Raw genomic sequence first — 23960 nt, 5'->3', positions numbered from 1 at the left:
AATGTTAATATACATTTGTAAATGTCCCTTTTATCAGATTAACTGAAAATGAAAAGTACTGTGGCTTAAATTTCATATTTATTCTTTTCAGCTCAGTTTCACTATTTGGATAGTTTGACTTTTCACATGTCACTTATTTTAAAAATCGTAATCAATTATGTAACTGAATAAACTATGTAAATGTGGTTTAGCTCATGATGTTTTTCAGAATGTATTTATAAGCCCACAACTAATCTCTGTCCAAACTTATTTTTGTTTTACAGACTTTCAGACTGCAGTATCACAGAAGAAGGTTATAAAGCTCTGGCTTCAGCTCTGAGATCAAACCCTTCACACCTGATAGAGCTGGATCTCACAGGAAATGATCCTGGACAATCAGGAGTGAAGGAGCTCAATGATTTACCACAGGATCCAGAGTTTCAACTGAAGACACTGAGGTGAGATATGGTGAAATAACAGAAAAATCATATGCAGGTGAATTGTTTATAGAAATATTATTTAACTAATACTTTCTGTTGGATCAAAATAAATTCAAGAAAAAACATTTTACACTTTTTTTCCCCATCATAATCGGATGCTGTTTTTCATTATGCAAAGTTAATTCATCTTCTCTTCTGCAGGTTTTTGGGTCCTGCTGCAGATGAAGCCTGTCAGTATCTGACTGGAATTGTGGGTAAAAACCCATTACTCCTGAGAGAGCTGGATCTGAGTGAACATGCACTAGAAGACTCAAATGTGAAGAAGCTCGCTGCTCTACTGCAGGATAGACACTGTAAACTCAACATACTTCAGTGAGTATTTTACATTGTTATATACTCTGCAAAGTAATCAATTTCAGAGTCTAATCGAATACTGTTATTGCTGTTCTTTAAAGTTTTGGGGGGCTATTAAATAAACCATCATATTGATTTATCTCTATGTTATTGAGGCTGAAATAAACTGAAGAATGCTTCCTGTCTTTGTTTTCTTTCTCTTCAGGCTGAATAATAACAGTATTACAGAAGAAGGTTGTTCTGCTCTGACTTCTGCGTTTAATTCGAACTCTTCAGACCTTATAGAGCTGGATCTGAGTGGGAATGAACTAGGAAATTCAGGAATAATGAGTATCTGTCCTCTGCTGAAAAATACACAATGCAGATTGGAGAAACTCAAGTATGTATTTTTATTCATCAACATTTCTGAATGTTAATATACATTTGTAAATGTCCCTTTTATCAGATTAACTGAAAATGAAAACTACAGTGGCTTAAATTTCATATTTATTCTTTTCAGCTCAGTTTCACTATTTGGATAGTTTGACTTTTCACATGTCACTTATTTTAAAAATCGTAATCAATTATGTAACTGAATAAACTATGTAAATGTGGTTTAGCTCATGATGTTTTTCAGAATGTATTTATAAGCCCACAACTAATCTCTGTCCAAACTTATTTTTGTTTTACAGACTTTCAGACTGCAGTATCACAGAAGAAGGTTATAAAGCTCTGGCTTCAGCTCTGAGATCAAACCCTTCACACCTGATAGAGCTGGATCTCACAGGAAATGATCCTGGACAATCAGGAGTGAAGCAGCTCCTTGATGTAGCACAAAAACCAGACTGTAAACTGACACCGATGTGAGTGTCTTAAAATTATAAAGTGTAGTATTTTGAATGAATTCTATAAATTAAAGACCATCAGGTGATTAAAATGTTTAAATATGTATTAAAACTGCAATTTTAAAATATCCTTTCCATCACATACAATATGTAAATTAATTTAGGAAGGAACATAAGCATAAGCCATAAACACATTGGCTTAACCTAGCATAGCAGAAGTGTTTAATCAGTTACCATACTTTAAGTGCACAAAGGAAATCTGTGTGTTTCCTTTTACTAGAAACTCTGTCTGTCCCTTTGAAAGTGCATAAAATCAAATGTTTTATACAATTGTAATAAACATTTAAAATACTGTTGAATAACATCACTTAACATTACAATTTTACATTGTATTTCTGTGTAAAATAATGAAAAAATATATATTTAACCTCACATCTAACAACAATTCAATAATTAAATTGGTAATGTCTGTTAACTTTTAAAAATGAACACAAAAAACTTCCTTCTAGTTTATTGTGAATGTTAGATTCTAAAAGAATGATGCTAGATTTTAAAAATGTGCTCCAAAAGAACCGAAATCAGAATCTTGCACTTAGACGCTAACCACACACTATGTACATAAACTGGGCCCATTAAAAAGGAAGAGTGTTGCAAAAGGCATTCAATTTTAAGATTATATGATATAAAATGATAATCTACTTTGTTTAGATTTTTGAAAAGCCCTGCTGCACAGGAAGCATGTGAGTATCTCACTGAAGTTCTGGGTAAAAGTCCATTATTACTGACAGAACTGGATCTGAGTGGAGATAAACTAGGAGATCTGGATGGAGAGAAGCTCTCTGCTCTTTTGATGGACTCTCATAGCAAAGTGGAGAAAATAAAGTGAGTAAACATGATTTTATGCATTATAACTTTATTGTTTTATATTTAACATCAATGTATTGTTTTAACATTATAATTCTGTTGTCATAGTTTCTATTTTTCACACTGATTACACACACCGTTCCTCGTTTCATCATTAGTTAAGTGTATATTATGCTTTCAGTTTCTGTCATTTATTAGGCTCGTTTGAGATGAGAAAAATCTCCGCAGAACCATTCAATGGTGGTTGAACCATTGAATGGATGCAAGCCAGAGAAATGTGTCTGAGTGTTGGCCTGTTTCTGAGGTCATGCTGACATGTCAAAAAACTCTTGTGACGGCGATGCAGACTTGTCTGCAGTCGTAAAAAGTTGCTCTCCATCGACTGCGCTGATCAAAAGCACAATAGGAAACGACTTGCTGTCGACACAGCTTAACGCTCATTGGTTTAAACATCCATGATGTATTGTTCTCTTTTAAAATGTTTGAATTTTGAAACTGATATCATATTTTAAGCGATTATCATATGGGATAATGTGATTGTCATATTTATTTAAGAAAATCAAAAATATGTCTTTTGGATGGAATTAAATAAATAAGTACTTTGGATATCTTGTTTATCATATTTATTTTCATATAAAAGTTATATCTAGTTTACAGCAACACCATGCATGAGTGTGAATCCCACAATATCCACGTTTGATATTGTAGATTTCTGATCTACTATGAGAAGAGAGAACTGTACGTCTTGCACTTTTTTCACTCCTCCCCCTCACTGCAGCCGCCAACTCTCGACTTCATTTCAAGCAAGGCGAGGCACGGCTCATCTCAAACGAGCCTATATATTATCCAGTTTTCTTCGCGTTTCATGCACACTCTTACATTGCCATCTCACATATTGGATTATTGTTTTCTTTTATTAAACAAAGTTACACTGTTGTTTTATATCCACTTCGCTTCACCTGATCTTCTTCCCCAGCCAGTGCTTGACAGCAGCAGTTTCTGAAGTGCTACAAATTTTTGACAATGTCAGCCACATGTGTGAACATATATGAAAACCTGTTGAACTGATGTGTGTTGAATATTTGCTGAAAACAAGAACAATAAATAAGGTCTTCCTGTTTAGGTTGAATAATTATGAGATGACAAATAAAAGCTGTGCAATTCTAGCTACTGTTCTCTCCAAAAACACCATCCTGAAAGAATTGGACCTGAACAACAGCCGTCTGCTGGACTCAGGAGTCAAAGAGATCTGTGAGGGACTGAAGACTTCAAAGCTAAAGATACTGAAGTGAGTATATTTCACCATCAGCTACACAAACCAGATCTAGCTTTATTGTGTAGTATTATTCAGCACATATATCAGTGCCACAGTGACTCGGATACACAGCGTTCAAAGGTAAATAAGAGATTAACATTTTTTGGTTACCTCTGTTTTATTAAGAGCTTTCAATATTGGTTGTCGTTTTTCTAAGCAACAGTAAAGATTTATCTAAAAGCATACAAAGGTATGATCGATTGTCTTGAAAATAGCAGTCTCTCTTAGTCTGATGCGAGTTTAACATTTTTCAAATTAGAGAAAATACAGGATATGGATTTAATTTCAATTTTTAACATCTCTAATTTTAAACAGATTTTGACATGTAGATTGTTACATGTATTATTACTGTTGTTGACAATTAAAGATTTTGGTCATAAAATGTCCCGGCCTCTAAGTAGTTTAAACGGAGCTGCTAGAAATTCACCACATGTTGCATTAATCCCCCAGTGATCGAGCCAGAGGTCACAGTGGCAAGGAATGAAAAACATCAAATATGGTTGTAGCTGGAGAAAAATACTTTGAAAGAAACCAGGCTGCACCGGGGGAGCCACTTCTCCTCTGGCGTAACAATTAAAACAATGTCAACTTTACAAATGATAAGAGAGCGCAGTTGAAAACAACAAGGCTAGGCTGCTAGTGAGCCTCCGTGACGAGTCTGCTCTGCCCGCGATTTCGAGATCGCCCAAAATGTCCGGGATTTGGCTTTTGCGTTCTACAGTCACCATTCATTATGTTTACTGTGGCGAGCAGGACGAGGCTGACGGCCGCGGGAGAACGGCGCGAGGCCTGTGGCGTCATTACTGAGACGCGCCGGTCTCGTATCTCTCACGGAGGAGCGGGAATTTTCTTAGCAATGTTAAAACGCACATCAACCGATCACTTGTTTAGCGTTCATGTAAACACTACATTCAGATTCACCAATCGGAATTAATTCAGTTAGATTGAAACAAAAGGTGTGCATGTAAACAATGAATGGCGACTGCAGAAAGCAAAAGCCGAATCCCGGACATTTTGGACAATCTCGACCGCCGGACATGTCCGGGAAAAAGAGGATGGTAACCCCTACTACTCAGCGCTCTCCTACTACTCAGCTTTCTCTACAGAACCTGTGGTGAGCCTGCTAGCTTAGCTTCCAAAGAAAGACGGCTGATACTATAGCCGCTTTCCGACCGGAGGAACCTTTTCACAGTTCCTAGAACTATTGGCTTAAGAACCCGGATGTCGGCATGTTCGCACCGCAGGAACTAGGAATGATTTTAGTTCTAGGAACTCCATTTGTAGGAACTAATTTAGCTCCTACTTCAGAGTAGGGTCTAAACCAGCACTATAGGAACTACCCGTGACGTTAGTGTACGCCGATTGACCGAACGCATGCGGAACACCAGCACCCGCCATTTTTAAAACAGCTAGAATGTAAACACACAGATTATAGCCTATATTTACTCCATAAACTAACTATACAAACATGGAAAACAGTGATAGATGGGTCTCTAAACCTTTATGCTGAAGAGAAAATCCAACGCAACTTTGAGGGGACCAAGTCAAACATGATTATGTTTATCTGCCCAGCTAGCAGCACTGGACATCAACCACATGGCATAGGCTAATAACCTTTTTTTTCATATACTGTCTAGTTTCTATAACAGTTCTATCTAATAAGATATTAAACAGTACTGTTAGACAGATCGCTAACTAATAAACACAGAGAATGCGAGCATTGTTAGCTCTGGCGTTCTCAGCGCCGCCAAAATAAAGGTCCATCGTACCGTCAAAATAAAAGTCACCGTGCTAGCGTCACTCCCTTACCCCTCCTACCAGTTCCTTTGGCCACTTGGCCAGTGCGAACGCAAACAGCAAAACCGAGTTTGCGGGAGAGTAGTTCTTAGAACTGTTTAGAAGTGGACAGTTCCTAGAACTAAGTTCCTGTAACTACTTGGTCGGAAAGCGGCTTATGTGTACATTCTGTGAGTGAGATACCACCCTCTATGGGCGGGTTGAACACATGCAGAACAGCTCCTCCTACTGGCCTGTAGTCTTTAGCCTCTGGCCAAAAAATCCACCGATGATGCAAAATAACGATTTTTGCATCATCTGAGGATTTTTTCCAGACAAAAAATACATAAATCTCTCCTCTCAGGGGGATATGAGGGTGGAAAGCATTCGAAAATACTACAGGTTTTCTACTAATACAAAGCTTAATGCTGAAGTATCTCTTTAATCAACTTAGACATTAATGACAGAATGTGGTTTACCGTGTGGTTTACCTCTGATAAGCCATTCGGATAATTAATAAATATGATCCCCAATGTTAATTTTATTTCAATTTGTGTGTGTTTGTAGACTTTCAGACTGCAGTATCACAGAAGAAGGTTATAAAGCTCTGGCTTCAGCTCTGAGATCAAACCCTTCACACCTGATAGAGCTGGATCTCACAGGAAATGATCCTGGACAATCAGGAGTGAAGGAGCTCAATGATTTACTACAGGATCAGAACTGTCAACTGAAGACACTGAGGTGAGTGTTATTAAAATAATAAAGTCCAGTAGTTTTAAAACACTTTTAGCTGAGAGAAATAAACCATCAAAAATTGGTTTATGGTGTCTTGGAAATGACTGAAGGCACTTTCACAAGATACTGTATGTCATTGACATTACTGGCCATTTAATGAATGTCTGTCTCCAGGTTTTTGGGTCCTGCTGCAGATGAAGCCTGTCAGTATGTGAGAGGAATTGTGGGTAAAAACCTGTTACACCTGAGAGAGCTGAATCTGAGTGATTGTGAACTAGGAGACTCAAACGTGAAGAATCTTGTTCCTTTGCTGCAAGATAAACACTGTAAACTAAACACACTGGTGTGAGTATTGTGTTCTTTTATTATTGTATATCTAAAATATCTTACAGAAATCAGGTGACCATAACACAATAATCCTGAATATTGGCATCAAGTACTTAGTGTTTGTAAATTCTCTCTCTCCTGTTGATCATTTTAGGCTGTGTAATTGTGGTCTAACAGAGGAAAGCTGTTCAGCTCTCGCTACAGTCCTGAGATCAAACTCCAGTCTGAAAGAGCTTGACATGAGCAACAATAATCTGCAGGATTCAGGAGTGAAGAAACTCCAGGACGCATTAGAAAATACAAACTGTAGACTGGAGAAAATCAGGCGAGTTCAATGAACCACTGTTTATTTTTAATAGTGAAATTATCTTCTCGTCAAAGTTTAAATATTTTATTATTAGTAAACTAAAGGAAAGACATGCACTTTTAATATCTTGCGTTTAAAGACTGATGTTTTAAACATTGATCATACTATCCTTACTAATAGTGATATTAAAACACATTTTAGGCTTAATATTAAGAAATGTGAATTGTGCAATAAAGAAGTACTCCGAATAAAGTTTAATTGTAATATTTATATCAGTAAGTCTCAAGCGATATTTCAGTAAATATGTTAGTGGATTAGTAGTATACTGAGGGTGTTTTCACACTTGAGTCCTCTTTAATAGAACCGAACTCAAACTCCTTTAAGTAGACCAAGAGGTAGGGCTGGGCGATATGGAGCAAAAAATATATCTCGATATATTTTTCTATATCTCGATATACGATATATAACTCTATCTTTACAGGAAAAATAACCCCCCAAAAACTACTGCAAAAACAAATATGCCAAATACCACAAAGTCTTTTTTTATTGAAGTGCAAATAGGTAGGCAGTTCTCGTAGGAACAAAGTGCTTCTGCGACATTTAAAAAAATAATTAAATCCCTGTATACAAAAATAATAATTTAACTGTAAAATAAAGGAAGAAATAATACATATTGCACTATTTTTAATAAACCTGTATAGAAATATCATTACTAATTTTGGCAAATAAATTTAAAAAATGCCATATATGCCCCAAAAACTGAGTAAAACATTTAAAAAAAAAAGTGATAAAAATGCATCTAAAAATTGACATGATTGTTACAAAATCACACTGTCTGGGGCCTCTGGAGAACTCAGAACAACTGCTAGCATAAAGTTTAAGGTAAAAATATCTGCCATTAAATTACAGTATCTTACTACTATGCAATTAGATAAACGGTTCATTCATTACATCACTTTACCTCTGTCTTTATCCACCTTTATCCTCTTCTCTTCTTTTTGCCACTGTATCTATAGCAGAATAGGTAGGCTAATGCTAATTTATAATGTGTCATGTAAATTCGGCCATCCGTCACAATCAGGAAACTTTCACCGTGTCTAGACCTGGCGCGAGCTGCCAGGCCCGTATCTACTGGGGAGCATTTTAGTGTGAGTGTGTTATGGGCCTTTCACACAGGACGCGGTATGCGCGGCGCTTGCCGCTGGGTTCAGCGTTGCCCTTCAGATACAACGCGAAAAAACTGTTTACACACATTGTCTACCTACAAGTGACCTGACTGTTAAAACACAACTATTTTTAATGTAAATCTGTCTGTCTATGAGATGATCGTTCATACCATACGATGTCTTAATATAATTTACTTTCATCCATTTTGATTTCCCTGCTTGTGTGGATCCCCCGATTCTATTGGCCGCGCTGGTAATCGTCACAGAGCGCAGCGGCAAAAGTTGAACTATTTTGAACTTTGACCGCGGCGTGCGCGTGAGCACGCCAATGATGCGCACCGCTGCGCTTGCGCTTTGGTCGACGCAGCAACAAAACGTCCTTGCGCGGCGCAAGCCATTGAGATGAATGGGTTTTATAGCGCAGCGCCGCGCATACCGCGTCCTGTGTGAAAGGCCCATTAAGCGCTCTCAAACAAAAGCAATGCGGCGAGAGGCGACGCTACACAAAAAATTACCAACAACAACTGATCGCGCGCGCGCTGTTTCTGACGCACTTCAAGCACTCGTTGGGCGGGGAAAGATTGATGTGCCTGACCGGACTCGGGGGACTTGGTTGAATGAGACAACACGCGAGGGGAGGGGGAACAAAAGCAAGGAGGCGGAGGAGGGCGGGGTCGAGCACAGCACAGAGAAGGCAAACAAGCAAAGTGGCGAAATCAGAATTAAATATAAACAATATATCGATATATACGATATGTCAAAATCCATATCGAGTTTAAAAAATATCTCGATATATCGTAAATATCGAGATATCGCCCACCCCTACCAAGAGGTGAACCAAGTGAAAAAGGACCCAGTTCTCTTTACGTTCACACTATCCCTGAAAGAGGACTCAGATCATTTTTTGGTCCACTGAAGTCTCAGACCTCTTTGTGTTCATACTGTTGCTCTTTCGATCTAGTCCAGTTCAGTGTTTTGATGGCTGACCCTATGGCCTTCAACAGGGCAGTGCAGAGACCTCTGGAGGGGCAGGTGCTCAAAGTATAAAAGGGGGCACATTGAACAAGGCATTAAATAGGGCTGTGATCAAAATATCAATACAGTAACAGGGTTTTTCCTGGCTCAAAATGAGGCGGATGTGGTAAAAATCCTAATAATGTATTTTAATAATAAGATAATTAAATTATTATTATTATTATTATTATTATTATTATTATTAAATTAAATTATATTAATAAAACTATGTATTTTTTTGTAATCATCATATAGCCTAATGTTTGTTTCCCACATTATTTTTGTGGGTGGAGCTTGGTACCTCTAGGCCGAGGGGGTTCCGGTGGCATGCCCCCCCAGAAGAAAATTTTGTACATTTTAAAGATAAATTCATTAATCTGGTGCACTTTGAGTAACCCGAATCCACTGTTAAAAATAAATGATCCACCTGCAAACTGCCCATATTCTTTGATTTTAGATATCTGCATCTGATCATCAATTATTCAAATTCTCAGTGTTAAGCATGATAATATGGTAACATATCACACTGAAGTAGGCTGATTTAAAATGAACATTTATTTAAAATAAAAGTTCTTCTTTTGGCAAAATTACATTTCCTTAATAGCCTAAACAGAGGCTTTTCTCCCTTCAAACTTAAATTGTCAATGTTTCATTACATCACTGTTTGAAAACACTAAGTTTTTGTACCTTTTATAAAGGGCATTTTTCACCTAATTTTATTAAATGTATGCTCCATCTTTCATTTCAAATTCTTAAATTTGATCAATATATTCAATTAAAATAATAATACACTAGGCTGTTACCAATCAAATTAAATAATTTACATTGAAAAATTATAACTGTATTAAATTAGATTATTTTAAATATTTTTGAATATACAAAAATAAGGAATGTTGAAAAGAATGATACTTTATGGAACTAAACCGCCAGTAGGAGGCAGCAGGCGACCATCTTAATGAGCGAGTCATTGAGTCATTCATTCAAACGATTCGTTCAAAAAAGCTGATTTATTCAGGAGGCGGCAGTTTATAAATGGGTAATTGAATCTTTGACTCAACCGATTCGTTCAAAACGCTGAATCATTCAGTAATGCAACAAGTGTTGCTGTGAGATGCGCGATGGTTCTGCTATGATCTTTGTTTGGAACTATTTTCACTGCTGAAACAGAACAAAAACAGTCATTGCATCTAAAATGTAAGTGACTTAATTTTAACTATTTGTTTATTGACCTTTTATGAAATCGGTCTCGGTTTCAATCTTGATGGCATTCAGGAAAACAGTTACTTCTACAGCCTACACACAGCAATATAAACAACATCTCTGCATGCTCTCTTCACGTCGTCCTTGTAAAATAATATTATTATTATTATTATTATTATTATTATTATTATTATTAAGTAAACAAACATCAAAATCACTTCGCTGAGAATGAAACGCCACCAGCAGCCGCAGATTTGAAGATATCCTCTGGTAGTGCGCGTGGCCGCGCGAAATAAAAAAATGTGTGTGCAGCGTTAGGAATCGTCCCGGATGAGTTCGTCAGGTGAAAGGTCATCATGTGGGTCATTTTATTTACGGCTAAATTATTATTAATTCATTTTACTAATAGTTAGATTGGGCAGGCATCCACAAAAGGGCCTTTAATTACAAAAAAAGGAGAGGAAATTTTGCCTTGACAAAAGGGCACTTTTGGCACCAAGGGGCAAAGGGGCAGGTGCTCAAGCACCCAACACCCCCCAAATTACAAATTAAATTTGTAAATTACAAATTTAGTAATTCAATTGTCTTTTCTATAGACTCTCAGACTGCAGTATCAGAGAAGAAGGTTATAAAGCTCTGGCTTCAGCTCTGAGATCAAACCCTTCACACCTGATAGAGCTGGATCTCACAGGAAATGATCCTGGACAATCAGGAGTGAAGGAGCTCAATGATTTACTACAGGATCCAAAGTTTCAACTGAAGACACTGAGGTGAGATATGGTGAAATAACAGAAAAATCATGTGCAGGTGAATTGTTTATAGATTTTTTTAACTAATACTGTCTGTTGGATCAAAATAAGTTCAAGAAAAAACATTTTACACTTTTTTTTCATCATAATCGGATGCTGTTTTTCATTACGCAAAGTTAATTCATCTTCCCTTCTACAGCTTTTTGGGTCCTGCTGCAGATGAAGCCTGTCAGTATCTGACTGGAATTGTGGGTAAATACCCATTACTCCTGAGAGAGCTGAATCTGAGTGAACGTAAACTAGAAGACTCAAATGTGAAGAAGCTCGCTGCTCTACTGCAGGATAGACACTGTAAACTCAACATACTTCAGTGAGTATTTTATATTGTTCTATACTCTGCAAAGTAATCAGTTTCAGAGTCTAATCGAATACTGTTATTGCTGTTCTTTAAAGTTTTGAGGGGCTATTAAATAAACCATCATATTGATTTATCTCTCTGTTATTGAGGCTGAAATAAACTGAAGAATGCTTCCTGTCTTTGTTTTCTTTCTCTTCAGGCTGAATAATAACAGTATTACAGAAGAAGGTTGTTCTGCTCTGACTTCAGCGTTTAATTCAATCCCTTCAAACCTGATAGAGCTTGATCTGAGTGGGAATGAACTAGGAAGTTCAGGAATAATGAGTATCTGTCCTCTGCTGAAAAATACACAATGCAGATTGGAGAAACTCAAGTGTGTATTTTTATTCATCAACATTTCTGAATGTTAATATACATTTGTAAATGTCCCTTTTATCAGATTAACTGAAAATGAAAAGTACAGTGGCTTAAATTTCATATTTATTCTTTTCAGCTCACGTTTCATTATTTGGATAGTTAGACTTTTCACATGTCACTTATTTTAAATTTCGTAATCAATTATGTAACTGAATAAACTATGTAAATGTGGTTTAGTTCATATTGTTCTAAGTTGTTTTTAAGAATGTATTTATAAGCCCACAACTAATCTCTGTCCAAACTTATTTTTGTTTTACAGACTTTCAGACTGCAGAATCACAGAAGAAGGTTATAAAGCTCTGGCTTCAGCTCTGAGATCAAACCCTTCACACCTGATAGAGCTGGATCTCACAGGAAATGATCCTGGACAATCAGGAGTGAAGCAGCTCCTTGATGTAGCACAAAAACCAGACTGTAAACTAACACTGATGTAAGTGTCTTAAAATTATAAAGTGTAGTATTTTGAATGAATTCTATAAATTAAAGACCATCAGGTGATTAAAATGTTTAAATATGTATTAAAACTGCAATTTTAAAATATCCTTTCCATCACATAAAATATGTAAATTAATTTAGGAAGGAACATAAGCATAAGCCATAAACACATTGGCTTAACATAGCATAGCAGAAGTGTTTAATCAGTTACCATACTTTAAGTGCACAAAGGAAATCTGTGTGTTTCCTTTTACTAGAAACTCTGTCTGTCCCTTTGAAAGTGCATAAAATCAAAAGTTTTATACAATTGTAATAAACATTTAAAATACTGTTGAATAACATCACTTAACATTACAATTTTACATTGTATTTCTGTGTAAAATAATGAAAAAATATATATTTAACCTCACATCTAACAACAATTCAATAATTAAATTGGTCATGTCTGTTAACTTTTAAAAATGAACACAAAAAACTTCCTTCTAGTTTATTGTGAATGTTAGATTCTAAAAGAATGTTGCTAGAATTGAAAAATCTGCTCCAAAAGAACCGAAATCAGAATCTTGCACTTAGACGCTAACCACACACTATGTACATAAACTGGGCCCATTAAAAAGGAAGAGTGTTGCAAAAGGCATTCAATTTTAAGATTATATGATATAAAATGATAATCTACTTTGTTTAGATTTTTGAAAAGTCCTGCTGCACAGGAAGCGTGTGAGTATCTCACTAAAGTTCTGGGTAAAAGTCCATTATTACTGACAGAACTGGATCTGAGTGGAGATAAACTAGGAGATCTGGATGGAGAGAAGCTCTCTGCTCTTTTGATGGACTCTCATAGCAAAGTGGAGAAAATAAAGTGAGTAAACATGATTTTATGCATTATAACTTTTTTGTTTTATATTTAACATCAATGTATTGTTTTAACATTATAATTCTGTTGTCATAGTTTCTATTTTTCACATTGATTACACACACCGTTCCTCGTTTCATCATTAGTTTAAGTGTATATTATGCCTTCAGTTTCCGTCATTTATTAGGCTCGTTTGAGATGAGAAAAATCTCTGCAGAACCATTCAATGGTGGTTGAACCATTGAACGGATACAAGCCGGAGAAATGTGTCTGAGTGTTGGCCTGTTTCTGAGGTCATGCTGACATGTCAAAAAACTCTTGTGACGGCGATGCAGACTTGTCTGCAGTCATAAACAGTTGCTCTCCATTGACTGCGCTGATCAAAAGCACAATAGGAAACGACTTGCTGACGACACAGCTTAATGCTCATTGGTTTAAACATCCATGATGTATTGTTCTCTTTTAAAATGTTTGAATTTTGAAACTGTGATTTCATATTTTAAGCGATTATCATATGGGATAATGTGATTGTCATATTTATTTAAGAAAATCAAAAATATGTCTTTTGGATGGAATTAAATAACAAGGATGTCTTGTTTATCATATTTATTTTCATATAAAAGTTATATCCAGTTTATCAGCAACACTGTGCATGAGTGTGAATCCCACGATATCCACGTTTGATGTTGTAGATTTCTGATCTACTATGAGAAGAGAGAACTGTACGTCTTGCACTTTTTTCACTCCTCCCCCTCACTGCAGCCGCCAACTCTCGACTTCATTTCAAGCGAGGCGAGGCACGGCTCATCTCAAACGAGCCTATATATTATCCAGTTTTCTTTGTTTCATGCACACTCTTACATTGCCATCTCACATATTGGATTATTGTTTTCTTTTATTAAACAAAGTTACACTGTTGTTTTAGATCCACTTCGCTTCACCTGATCTTCTTCCCCAGCCAGTGCTTGAGTTTCTGAAGTGCTACAAATTTTTGACAATGTCAGCCACATGTGTGAACATATATGAAAACCTGTTGAACTGATGTGTGTTGAATATTTGCTGAAAACAAGAACAATAAATCAGGTCTTCCTGTTTAGGTTGAATAAATATGAGATGACAAAGAAAAGCTGTGCAATTCTAGCTACTGTTCTCTCCAAAAACACCATCCTGAAAGAATTGGACCTGAACAACAGCCGTCTGCTGGACTCAGGAGTCAAAGAGATCTGTGAGGGACTGAAGACTTCAAAGCTAAAGATACTGAAGTGAGTATATTTCACCATCAGCTACACAAACCAGATCTAGCTTTATTGTGTAGTATTATTCAGCACATAAATCAGTGCCACAGTGACTCGGATACACAGCGTTCAAAGGTAAATAAGAGATTAACATTTTTTGGTTACCTCTGTTTTATTAAGAGATTTCAATATTGGTTGTTGTTTTTCTAAGCAACAGTAAAGATTTATCTAAAAGCAAACAAAGGTATGATCGATTGTCTTGAAAATAGCAGTCTCTCTTAGTCTGATGCGAGTTTAACATTTTTCAAATTAGAGAAAATACAGGATATGGATTTAATTTCAATTTTTAACATCTCTAATTTTTAACAGATTGTGACATGTAGATTGTTACATGTATTATTACTGTTGTTGACAATTAAAGATTTTGGTCATAAAATGTCCCGGCCTCTAAGTAGTTTAAACGGAGCTGCTAGAAATTCACCACATGTTGCATTATTCCCCCAGTGATCGAGCCAGAGGTCACAGTGGCAAGGAATGAAAAACATCAAATATGGTTGTAGCAGGAGAAAAATACTTTGAAAGAAACCAGGCTGCACCAGGGGAGCCACTTCTCCTCTGGCGTAACAATTAAAACAATGTCATCTTAACAAATGATAAGAGAGCACAGTTGAAAACAACAAGGCTAGGCTGCTAGTGAGCCTCCGTGACGAGTCTGCTCTGCCCGCGATTTCGAGATCGCCCAAAATGTCCGGGATTCGGCTTTTGCGTTCTACAGTCACCATTCATTATGTTTACTGTGGCGAGCAGGACGAGGCTGACGGCCGCGGGAGAACGGCGCGAGGCCTGTGGCGTCATTACTGAGACGCGCCGGTCTCGTATCTCTCACGGAGGAGCGGGAATTTTCTTAGCAATGTTAAAACGCACATCAACCGATCACTTGTTTAGCGTTCATGTAAACACTACATTCAGATTCACCAATCGGAATGAATTCAGTTAGATTGAAACAAAAGGAGTGCATGTAAACAATGAATGGCGACTGCAGAAAGCAAAAGCCAAATACCATTTTGGACGATCTTGACGGCCGGACATGTCCGGGAAAAAGAGGATGGTAACCCCTACTACTCAGCTCTCTCCTACTACTCAGCGTTCTCTACAGAACCTGTGGTGAGCCTGCTAGCTTAGCTACCAAAGAAAGATGGCTGATACTATGTGTACATTCTGTGAGTGAGATCCCACCCTGTATGGGCGGGTTGAACACATGCAGAACAGCTCCTCCTACTGGCTGTAGTCTTTAGCCTCTGGCCAAAAAATCCACCGATGATGCAAAATGATGTATTAGAGAAAATACAGGATATGGATTTAATTTCAATTTTTAACATCTCTAATTTTTAACAGATTGTGACATGTAGATTGTTACATGTATTATTACTGTTGTTGACAATTAAAGATTTTGGTCATAAAATGTCCCGGCCTCTAAGTAGTTTAAACGGAGCTGCTAGAAATTCACCACATGTTGCATTATTCCCCCAGTGATCGAGCCAGAGGTCACAGTGGCAAGGAATGAAAAACATCAAATATGGTTGTAGCAGGAGAAAAATACTTTGAAAGAAACCAGGCTGCACCAGGGGAGCCACTTCTCCTCTGGCGTAACAATTAAAACAATGTCATCTTAACAAATGATAAGAGAGCACAGTTGAAAACAACAAGGCTAGGCTGCTAGTGAGCCTCCGTGACGAGTCTGCTCTGCCCGCGATTTCGAGATCGCCCAAAATGTCCGGGATTCGGCTTTTGCGTTCTACAGTCACCATTCATTATGTTTACTGTGGCGAGCAGGACGAGGCTGACGGCCGCGGGAGAACGGCGCGAGGCCTGTGGCGTCATTACTGAGACGCGCCGGTCTCGTATCTCTCACGGAGGAGCGGGAATTTTCTTAGCAATGTTAAAACGCACATCAACCGATCACTTGTTTAGCGTTCATGTAAACACTACATTCAGATTCACCAATCGGAATGAATTCAGTTAGATTGAAACAAAAGGAGTGCATGTAAACAATGAATGGCGACTGCAGAAAGCAAAAGCCAAAAGCCATTTTGGACGATCTTGACGGCCGGACATGTCCGGGAAAAAGAGGATGGTAACCCCTACTACTCAGCTCTCTCCTACTACTCAGCGTTCTCTACAGAACCTGTGGTGAGCCTGCTAGCTTAGCTTCCAAAGAAAGATGGCTGATACTATGTGTACATTCTGTGAGTGAGATCCCACCCTCTATGGGCGGGTTGAACACATGCAGAACAGCTCCTCCTACTGGCTGTAGTCTTTAGCCTCTGGCCAAAAAATCCACCGATGATGCAAAATGATGATTTTTGCATCATCTGAGGATTTTTTCCAGACAAAAAATACATAAATCTCCCCTCTCAGGGGGATATGAGGGTGGAAAGCACGGTAATTCGAAAATACTACAGGTTTTCTACTAATACAAAGCTTAATGCTAAATCCTGAAGTATCTCTTTAATCAACTTAGACATTAATGACAGAATGTGGTTTACCGTGTGGTTTACCTCTGATAAGCCATTCGGCTAATTAATAAATATGATCCCCAATGTTAATTTTATTTCAATTTGTGTGTGTGTGTAGACTTTCAGACTGCAGTATCACAGAAGAAGGATATAAAGCTCTGGCTTCAGCTCTGAGATCAAACCCTTCACACCTGATAGAGCTGGATCTCACAGGAAATTATCCTGGACAATCAGGAGTGAAGGAGCTCAGTGATTTACTGCAGGATCAGAACTGTCATCTGAAGACACTGACGTGAGTGTTATTAAAATAATAGTCCAGTAGTTTTAAAACACTTTAAGCTGAGAGAAATAAACCATCAAAAATTGGTTTATGGTGTCTTGGAAATGACTGAAGGCACTTTCACAAGATACTGTATGTCATTGACATTACTGGCCATTTAATGAACGTCTGTCTCCAGGTTTTTGGGTCCTGCTGCAGAGGAAGCCTGTCAGTATGTGAGAGGAATTGTGGGTAAAAACCTGTTACTCCTGAGAGAGCTGAATCTGAGTGATCGTGAACTAGGAGACTCAAACGTGAAGAATCTTGTTCCTTTGCTGCAAGATAAACACTGTAAACTAAACACACTGATGTGAGTATTGTGTTCTTTTATTATTGTATATCTAAAATACCTTACAGAAATCAGGTGACCATAACACAATAATCCTGAATATCGGTATCAAGTACTTTGTGTTTGTAAATTCTCTCTCTCCTGTTCATCATTTTAGGCTGCGTAATTGTGGTCTAACAGAGGAAAGCTGTTCAGCTCTCGCTACAGTCCTGAGATCAAACTCCAGTCTGAAAGAGCTTGACATGAGCAACAATAATCTGCAGGATTCAGGAGTGAAGAAACTCCAGGTTGGATTAGAAAATACAAACTGTAGACTGGAGAAACTCAGGTGAGTTCAATGAACCACTGTTTATTTTTAATAGTGAAATTATCTTCTCGTCAAAGTTTAAATATTTTATTATTAGTAAACTAAAGAAAAGACATGCACTTTGAATATCTTGCGTTTAAAGACTGATGTTAAACATTGATCATACTATCCTTACTAATAGTGATATTAAAACACATTTTAGGCTTAATATTAAGAAATGTGAATTGTGCAATAAAGAAGTACTCCGAATAAAGTTTAATTGTAATATTTATATCAGTAAGTCTCAAGCGATATTTCAGTAAATATGTTAATGGATTAGTAGTATACTGAGGGGTTTTTTCACACTTGAGTCCTCTTTAATAGAACCGAACTCAAACTCCTTTAAGTAGACCAAGAGGTGAACCAAGTGAAAAAGGACCCAGTTCTCTTTACGTTCACACTATCCCTGAAAGAGGACTCAGATCATTTTTTGGTCCACTGAAGTCTCAGACCTCTTTGTGTTCATACTGTTGCTCTTTCGATCTAGTCCAGTTCAGTGTTTTGATGGCTGACCCTATGGCCTTCAACAGGGCCGTGCAGAGACCTCTGGAGGGGCAGGTGCTCAAAGTATAAAAGGGGGCACATTGAACAAGGCATTAAATAGGGCTGTGATCAAAATATCAATACAGTAACAGGGTTTTTCCTGGCTCAAAATGAGGCGGAGGTGGTAAAAATCCTAATAATGTATTTTAATAGTAAGATAATTAAATTATTATTATTATTAAATTAAATTATATTATATTAATAAAACTATGTATTTTTTTGTAATCATCATATAGCCTAATGTTTGTTTCCCACATTATTTTTGTGGGTGGAGCTTGGTACCTCTAGGGGGTTCCGGTGGCATGCCCCCCCAGAAGAAAATTTTGTACATTTTAAAGATAAATTCATTAATCTGGTGCACTTTGAGTCACCCGAATCCACTGTTAAAAATAAATAATCCCGCAAACTGCCCATATTCTTTGATTTAGATATCTGCATCTGATCATCAATTATTCAAATTCTCAGTGCTAAGCATGATAATATGGTAACATATCACACTGAAGTAGGCTGATTTAAAATGAACATTTATTTAAAATAAAAGTTCTTCTTTTGGCAAAATTACATTTCCTTAATAGCCTAAACAGAGGCTTTTCTCCCTTCAAACTTAAATTGTCAATGTTTCATTACATCACTGTTTGAAAACACTAAGTTTTTGTACCTTTTATAAAGGGCATTTTTCACCTAATTTTATTAAATGTATGCTCCATCTTTCATTTCAAATTCTTAAATTTGATCAATATATTCAATTAAAATAATAATACACTAGGCTGTTACCAATCAAATTAAATAATTTACATTGAAAATTTATAACTGTATTAAATTAGATTATTTTAAATATTGAATATACAAAAATAAGGAATGTTGAAAAGAATGATACTTTATGGAACTAAACCGCCAGTAGGAGGCAGCAGGCGACCGTCTTAATGAGTAAGTCATTGATTCATTCATTCAAACGATTCGTTCAAAAAGCTGATTTATTCAGAAGGAGGCAGTTTAAAAATGGGTAATTGAATCTTTGACTCAACCGATTCGTTCAAAACGCTGAATCATTCAGTAATGCAACAAGTGTTGCTGTGAGATGCGCGATGGTTCTACTATGATCTTTGTTTGGAACTATTTTCGCTGCTGAAACAGAACAAAAACAGTCATTGCATCTAAAATGTAAGTGACTTAATTTTAACTATTTGTTTATTGACCTTTTATGAAATCAGTCTCGGTTTCAATCTTGATGGCATTCAGGAAAACAGTTACTTCTACAGCCTACACACAGCAATATAAACAACATCTCTGCATGCTCTCTTCACGTCATCCTTGTAAAATAATAATAATAATAATAATAATAATAATAATAATAAGTAAACAAACATCAAAATCACTTCGCTGAGAATGAAACGCCACCAGCAGCCGCAGATTTGAAGATATCCTCTGGTAGTGCACGTAGCCGCGCAAAATTAAAAAATGTGTGTGCAGCGTGAGGAATCGTCCCGGATGAGTTCGTCAGGTGAAAGGTCATCATGTGGGTCATTTTATTTACGGCTAAATTATTATTAATTCATTTTACTAATAGTTAGATTGGGCAGGCATCCACAAAAGGGCCTTTAATTACAAAAAAAAGGAGAGGAAATTTTGCCTTGACAAAAGGGCACTTTTGGCACCAAGGGGCAAAGGGGCAGGTGCTCAAGCACCCAAATTCTTTTTCAGAATTTAGTAATTCAATTGTCTTTTCTATAGACTCTCCGACTGCAGTATCAGAGAAGAAGGTTATAAAGCTCTGGCTTCAGCTCTGAGATCAAACCCTTCACACCTGATAGAGCTGGATCTCACAGGAAATGATCCTGGACAATCAGGAGTGAAGGAGCTCAATGATTTAATACAGGATCCAAAGTTTCAACTGAAGACACTGAGGTGAGATATGGTGAAATAAATTTAGGTGAATTGTTTATAGAATTTTTAACTAATAAATAAATTCAAGAAAAAACATTTTACACTTTTTCTCATCATAATCAGATGCTGTTTTTCATTACGCAAAGTTAATTCATCTTCCCTTCTACAGCTTTTTGGGTCCTGCTGCAGATGAAGCCTGTCAGTATGTGACTGGAATTGTGGGTAAAAACCCGTTACTCCTGAGAGAGCTGAATCTGAGTGAACATGCACTAGAAGACTCAAATGTGAAGAACCTCGCTGCTCTACTGCAGGATAGACACTGTAAACTCAACATACTTCAGTGAGTATTTTATATTGTTATATACTCTGCAAAGTAAACAATTTCAGAGTCTAATTGAATACTATTGAATTGCTGTTCTTTAAGGTTTTGGGGGGCTATTAAATAAACCATCATATTGATTTATCTCTCTGTTTTTGTGGCTGAAATAAACTGAAGAATGCTTCCTGTCTTTCTTTTCTTTCTCTTCAGGCTGAATAATAACAGTATTACAGAAGAAGGTTGTTCTGCTCTGACTTCAGCGTTTAATTCGAACTCTTCAAACCTGATAGAGCTGGATCTGAGTGGGAATGAACTAGGAAATTCAGGAATAATGAGTATCTGTCCTCTGTTGGAAAATACACAATGCAGATTGGAGAAACTCAAGTGTGTATTTTTATTCATCAACATTTCTGAATGTTAATATACATTTGTAAATGTCCCTTTTATCAGATTAACTGAAAATGAAAAGTACTGTGGCTTAAATTTCATATTTATTCTTTTCAGCTCACGTTTCACTATTTGGATAGTTCGATTTTTCACATGTCACTTATTTTAAATTTCGTAATCAATTATGTAACTGAATAAACTATGTAAATGTGGTTTAGTTCATATTGTTCTAAGTTGTTTTTAAGAATGTATTTATAAGCCCGCAACTAATCTCTGTCCAAACTTATTTTTGTTTTACAGACTTTCAGACTGCAGTATCACAGAAGAAGGTTATAAAGCTCTGGCTTCAGCTCTGAGATCAAACCCTTCACACCTGATAGAGCTGGATCTCACAGGAAATGATCCTGGACAATCAGGAGTGAAAGAGCTCCTTGATGTAACACAAAAACCAGACTGTAAACTAACACTGATGTAAGTGTCTTAAAATTATAAAGTGTAGTATTTTGAATGAATTCTATAAATTAAAGACCATCAGGTGATTAAAATGTTTAAATATGTATTAAAACTGCAATTTTAAAATATCCTTTCCATCACATACAATATGTAAATTAATTTAGGAAGGAACATAAGCATAAGCCATAAACACATTGGCTTAACATAGCATAGCAGAAGTGTTTAATCAGTTCCCATACTTTAAGTGCACAAAGGAAATCTGTGTGTTTCCTTTTACTAGAAACTCTGTCTGTCCCTTTGAAAGTGCATAAAATCAAATGTTTTATACAATTGTAATAAACATTTAAAATACTGTTGAATAACATCACTTAACATTACAAGTGAGATATTGAAAACTGTTCTCATGATAATCGCAAGAATCAACGTCTACAGCGTCGTCTGATATCCCTCAGGACTACGTGATAAATACACCTCACAACACCTGAGTTCAGCTGGCAAACTAGTTCGTGAGGCAAGCTAGGCAATAAAACATAACGCAAAAAACACGTAAGAGAACACGTTGATGCTCAGCTTCTCATCTGCGGTGATGCGTGTTCCAGCGCGTCGTCATATCTGGCAATAACATATAGCCTATAACACGCTCTCACACGTTTTTTTTTTATTATTTATTTTTTAGCATTTTTGGGAGGAGTACAATTTACATATGTGGTTTCAACAACCAAATGCATTTACACTTGTTCAGTTTCGTCTGGAATGCGTCTCAGACCTCCTCCTGAAGTGGTTTGAGCGATCGGATTGAAATCCGTCTTAAATGCGTTTCGGAGGGCATTTACACCTGGTTTTTTCACGATCGGATAGCTATCCGATCCGAGAAAACGCATGAAGTGGCCAGGTGTAAACACAACAGCCCCCATGACAAAAACATACGCACGAAAGCCGAAAACAAACGCTGGTTGGCATCTCACGTCCATAGACAGTATATAAACACTCACGTCCGAATTTGAAGAAGTGGTGGGGGAAGTGACGTATGCCGTAAAGCAGTCGAATTTTGTAGTTCTTTTTGTGCTCTGGTTACTACCCAAACCCCGAAGTTACATAGCGCCAGTAAAAGCGATACAGACCCCGTCAGGCTATGGCAGACATGTCATTCAACCTATTGTAAGTCGATGTACCATCACAAGGGTCTTGGAAATATATTATGAAGGTTGAAAAGTTACACGATGTTGCTTTAACCTCACATCTAACAACAATTCAATAATTAAATTCTTAATGTCTGGTAACTTTTAAAAATGAACACAAAAAACTTCCTTCTAGTTTATTGTGAATGTTAGATTCTAAAAGAATGTTGCTAGATTTTAGATCAGAATCTTGCACTTAGACACTAACCACACAATATGTACATAAACTGGGCCCATTAAAAAGTAAGAGTGCTGCAAAAGGCATTCAATTTTAAGATTATATGATATAAAATGATAATCTACTTTGTTTAGATTTTTGAAAAGTCCTGCTGCACAGGAAGCGTGTGAGTATCTCACTAAAGTTCTGGGTAAAAGTCCATTATTACTGACAGAACTGGATCTGAGTGGAGATAAACTAGGAGATCTGGATGGAGAGAAGCTCTCTGCTCTTTTGATGGACTCTCATAGCAAAGTGGAGAAAATAAAGTGAGTAAACATGATTTTATGCATTATAACTTTTTTGTTTTATATTTAACATTAATGTATTGTTTTAACATTATAATTCTATTGTAATAGTTTCTCATTTTCTCATTGATTACACACGCTGTTCCTCGTTTCATCATTAGTTTAAGTGTATATTATGCTTTCAGTTTCAGTCATTTATTAGGCTCGTTTGAGATGAGAAAAATCTTTGCCGATCCATTCAATGGTGGTTGAACCATTGAACGGATACAAGCCAGAGAAATGTGTCTGAGTGTGGGCCTGTGTCTGATGTCATGCTGACATGTCAAAAAAACTCTTGCGATGGCGAGGCGGACTTGTCAGATTCTGCAGTCATAAACAGTTGCTCTCCACCGACTGCGCTGATCAAAAGCACAATAGGAAATGACTTGCTGACGACACAGCTTAATGCTCATGCTACATTGCCATCTCGCATATTGGATTATTGTTTTCTTTTATTAAATAAAGTTACACTGCTGTTTTACATCCACTTCGCCCGATCTTCTTCCCCAGCCAGTGCGTGACAGCAAGAGTTTCTGAAGTGCTACCAATTTTTGACAATGTCAGCCACATGTGTGAACATAATATGAAAACCTGTTGAACTGATGTGTGTTGAATATTTGCTGAAAACAAGAAGAATAAATCAGGTCTTCCTGTTTAGGCTGAATAATTATGAGATGACAAAGAAAAGCTGTGCAGTTCTAGCTACTGTTCTCTCCAAAAATACCATCCTGGAAGAGATGGACCTGAACAACAGTCGTCTGCTGGACTCAGGAGTCAAAGAGATCTATGAGGGACTGAAGACTTCAAAGCTAAAGATACTGAAGTGAGTATATTTCACCATCAGCTACACAAACCAGATCTAGCTTTATTGTGT

At 36.9% G+C, this 23960-nt stretch overlaps 2 protein-coding genes across 2 annotated transcripts in view; both read left to right on the top strand.

Moving 5' to 3' along the window:
* LOC311085886 (uncharacterized protein) overlaps positions 1-23960 on the top strand; it is a 152223-nt gene that overhangs the window by 16027 nt on the left and 112236 nt on the right. The window contains exons 16-27 of the mRNA XM_084118506.1: positions 12085-12255; positions 12946-13119; positions 14211-14375; positions 16983-17156; positions 17323-17493; positions 17630-17800; positions 20093-20266; positions 20415-20585; positions 20775-20948; positions 21252-21422; positions 22895-23068; positions 23745-23909. Of these exons, the coding sequence (XP_083974632.1) occupies positions 12085-12255; positions 12946-13119; positions 14211-14375; positions 16983-17156; positions 17323-17493; positions 17630-17800; positions 20093-20266; positions 20415-20585; positions 20775-20948; positions 21252-21422; positions 22895-23068; positions 23745-23909 (2055 nt within the window). The remainder of the gene's footprint in view (positions 1-12084; positions 12256-12945; positions 13120-14210; positions 14376-16982; positions 17157-17322; positions 17494-17629; positions 17801-20092; positions 20267-20414; positions 20586-20774; positions 20949-21251; positions 21423-22894; positions 23069-23744; positions 23910-23960) is intronic.
* On the top strand, positions 49-2483 carry LOC311085170 (uncharacterized protein; the record flags this gene model as incomplete). The annotated part of the gene is made up of 6 exons (XM_084117605.1): positions 49-55; positions 380-437; positions 621-791; positions 979-1152; positions 1445-1615; positions 2306-2483. 6 exons carry the CDS (start codon positions 49-51, stop codon positions 2481-2483), a joined length of 759 nt encoding a protein of 252 aa, XP_083973731.1.

This window comes from Abramis brama, assembly GCF_963993115.1.
Source record: "Abramis brama genome assembly, chromosome: 6".
Lineage (NCBI taxonomy): Eukaryota > Metazoa > Chordata > Actinopteri > Cypriniformes > Leuciscidae > Abramis > Abramis brama.
This window is presented reverse-complemented; position numbering and strand designations above follow the sequence as displayed.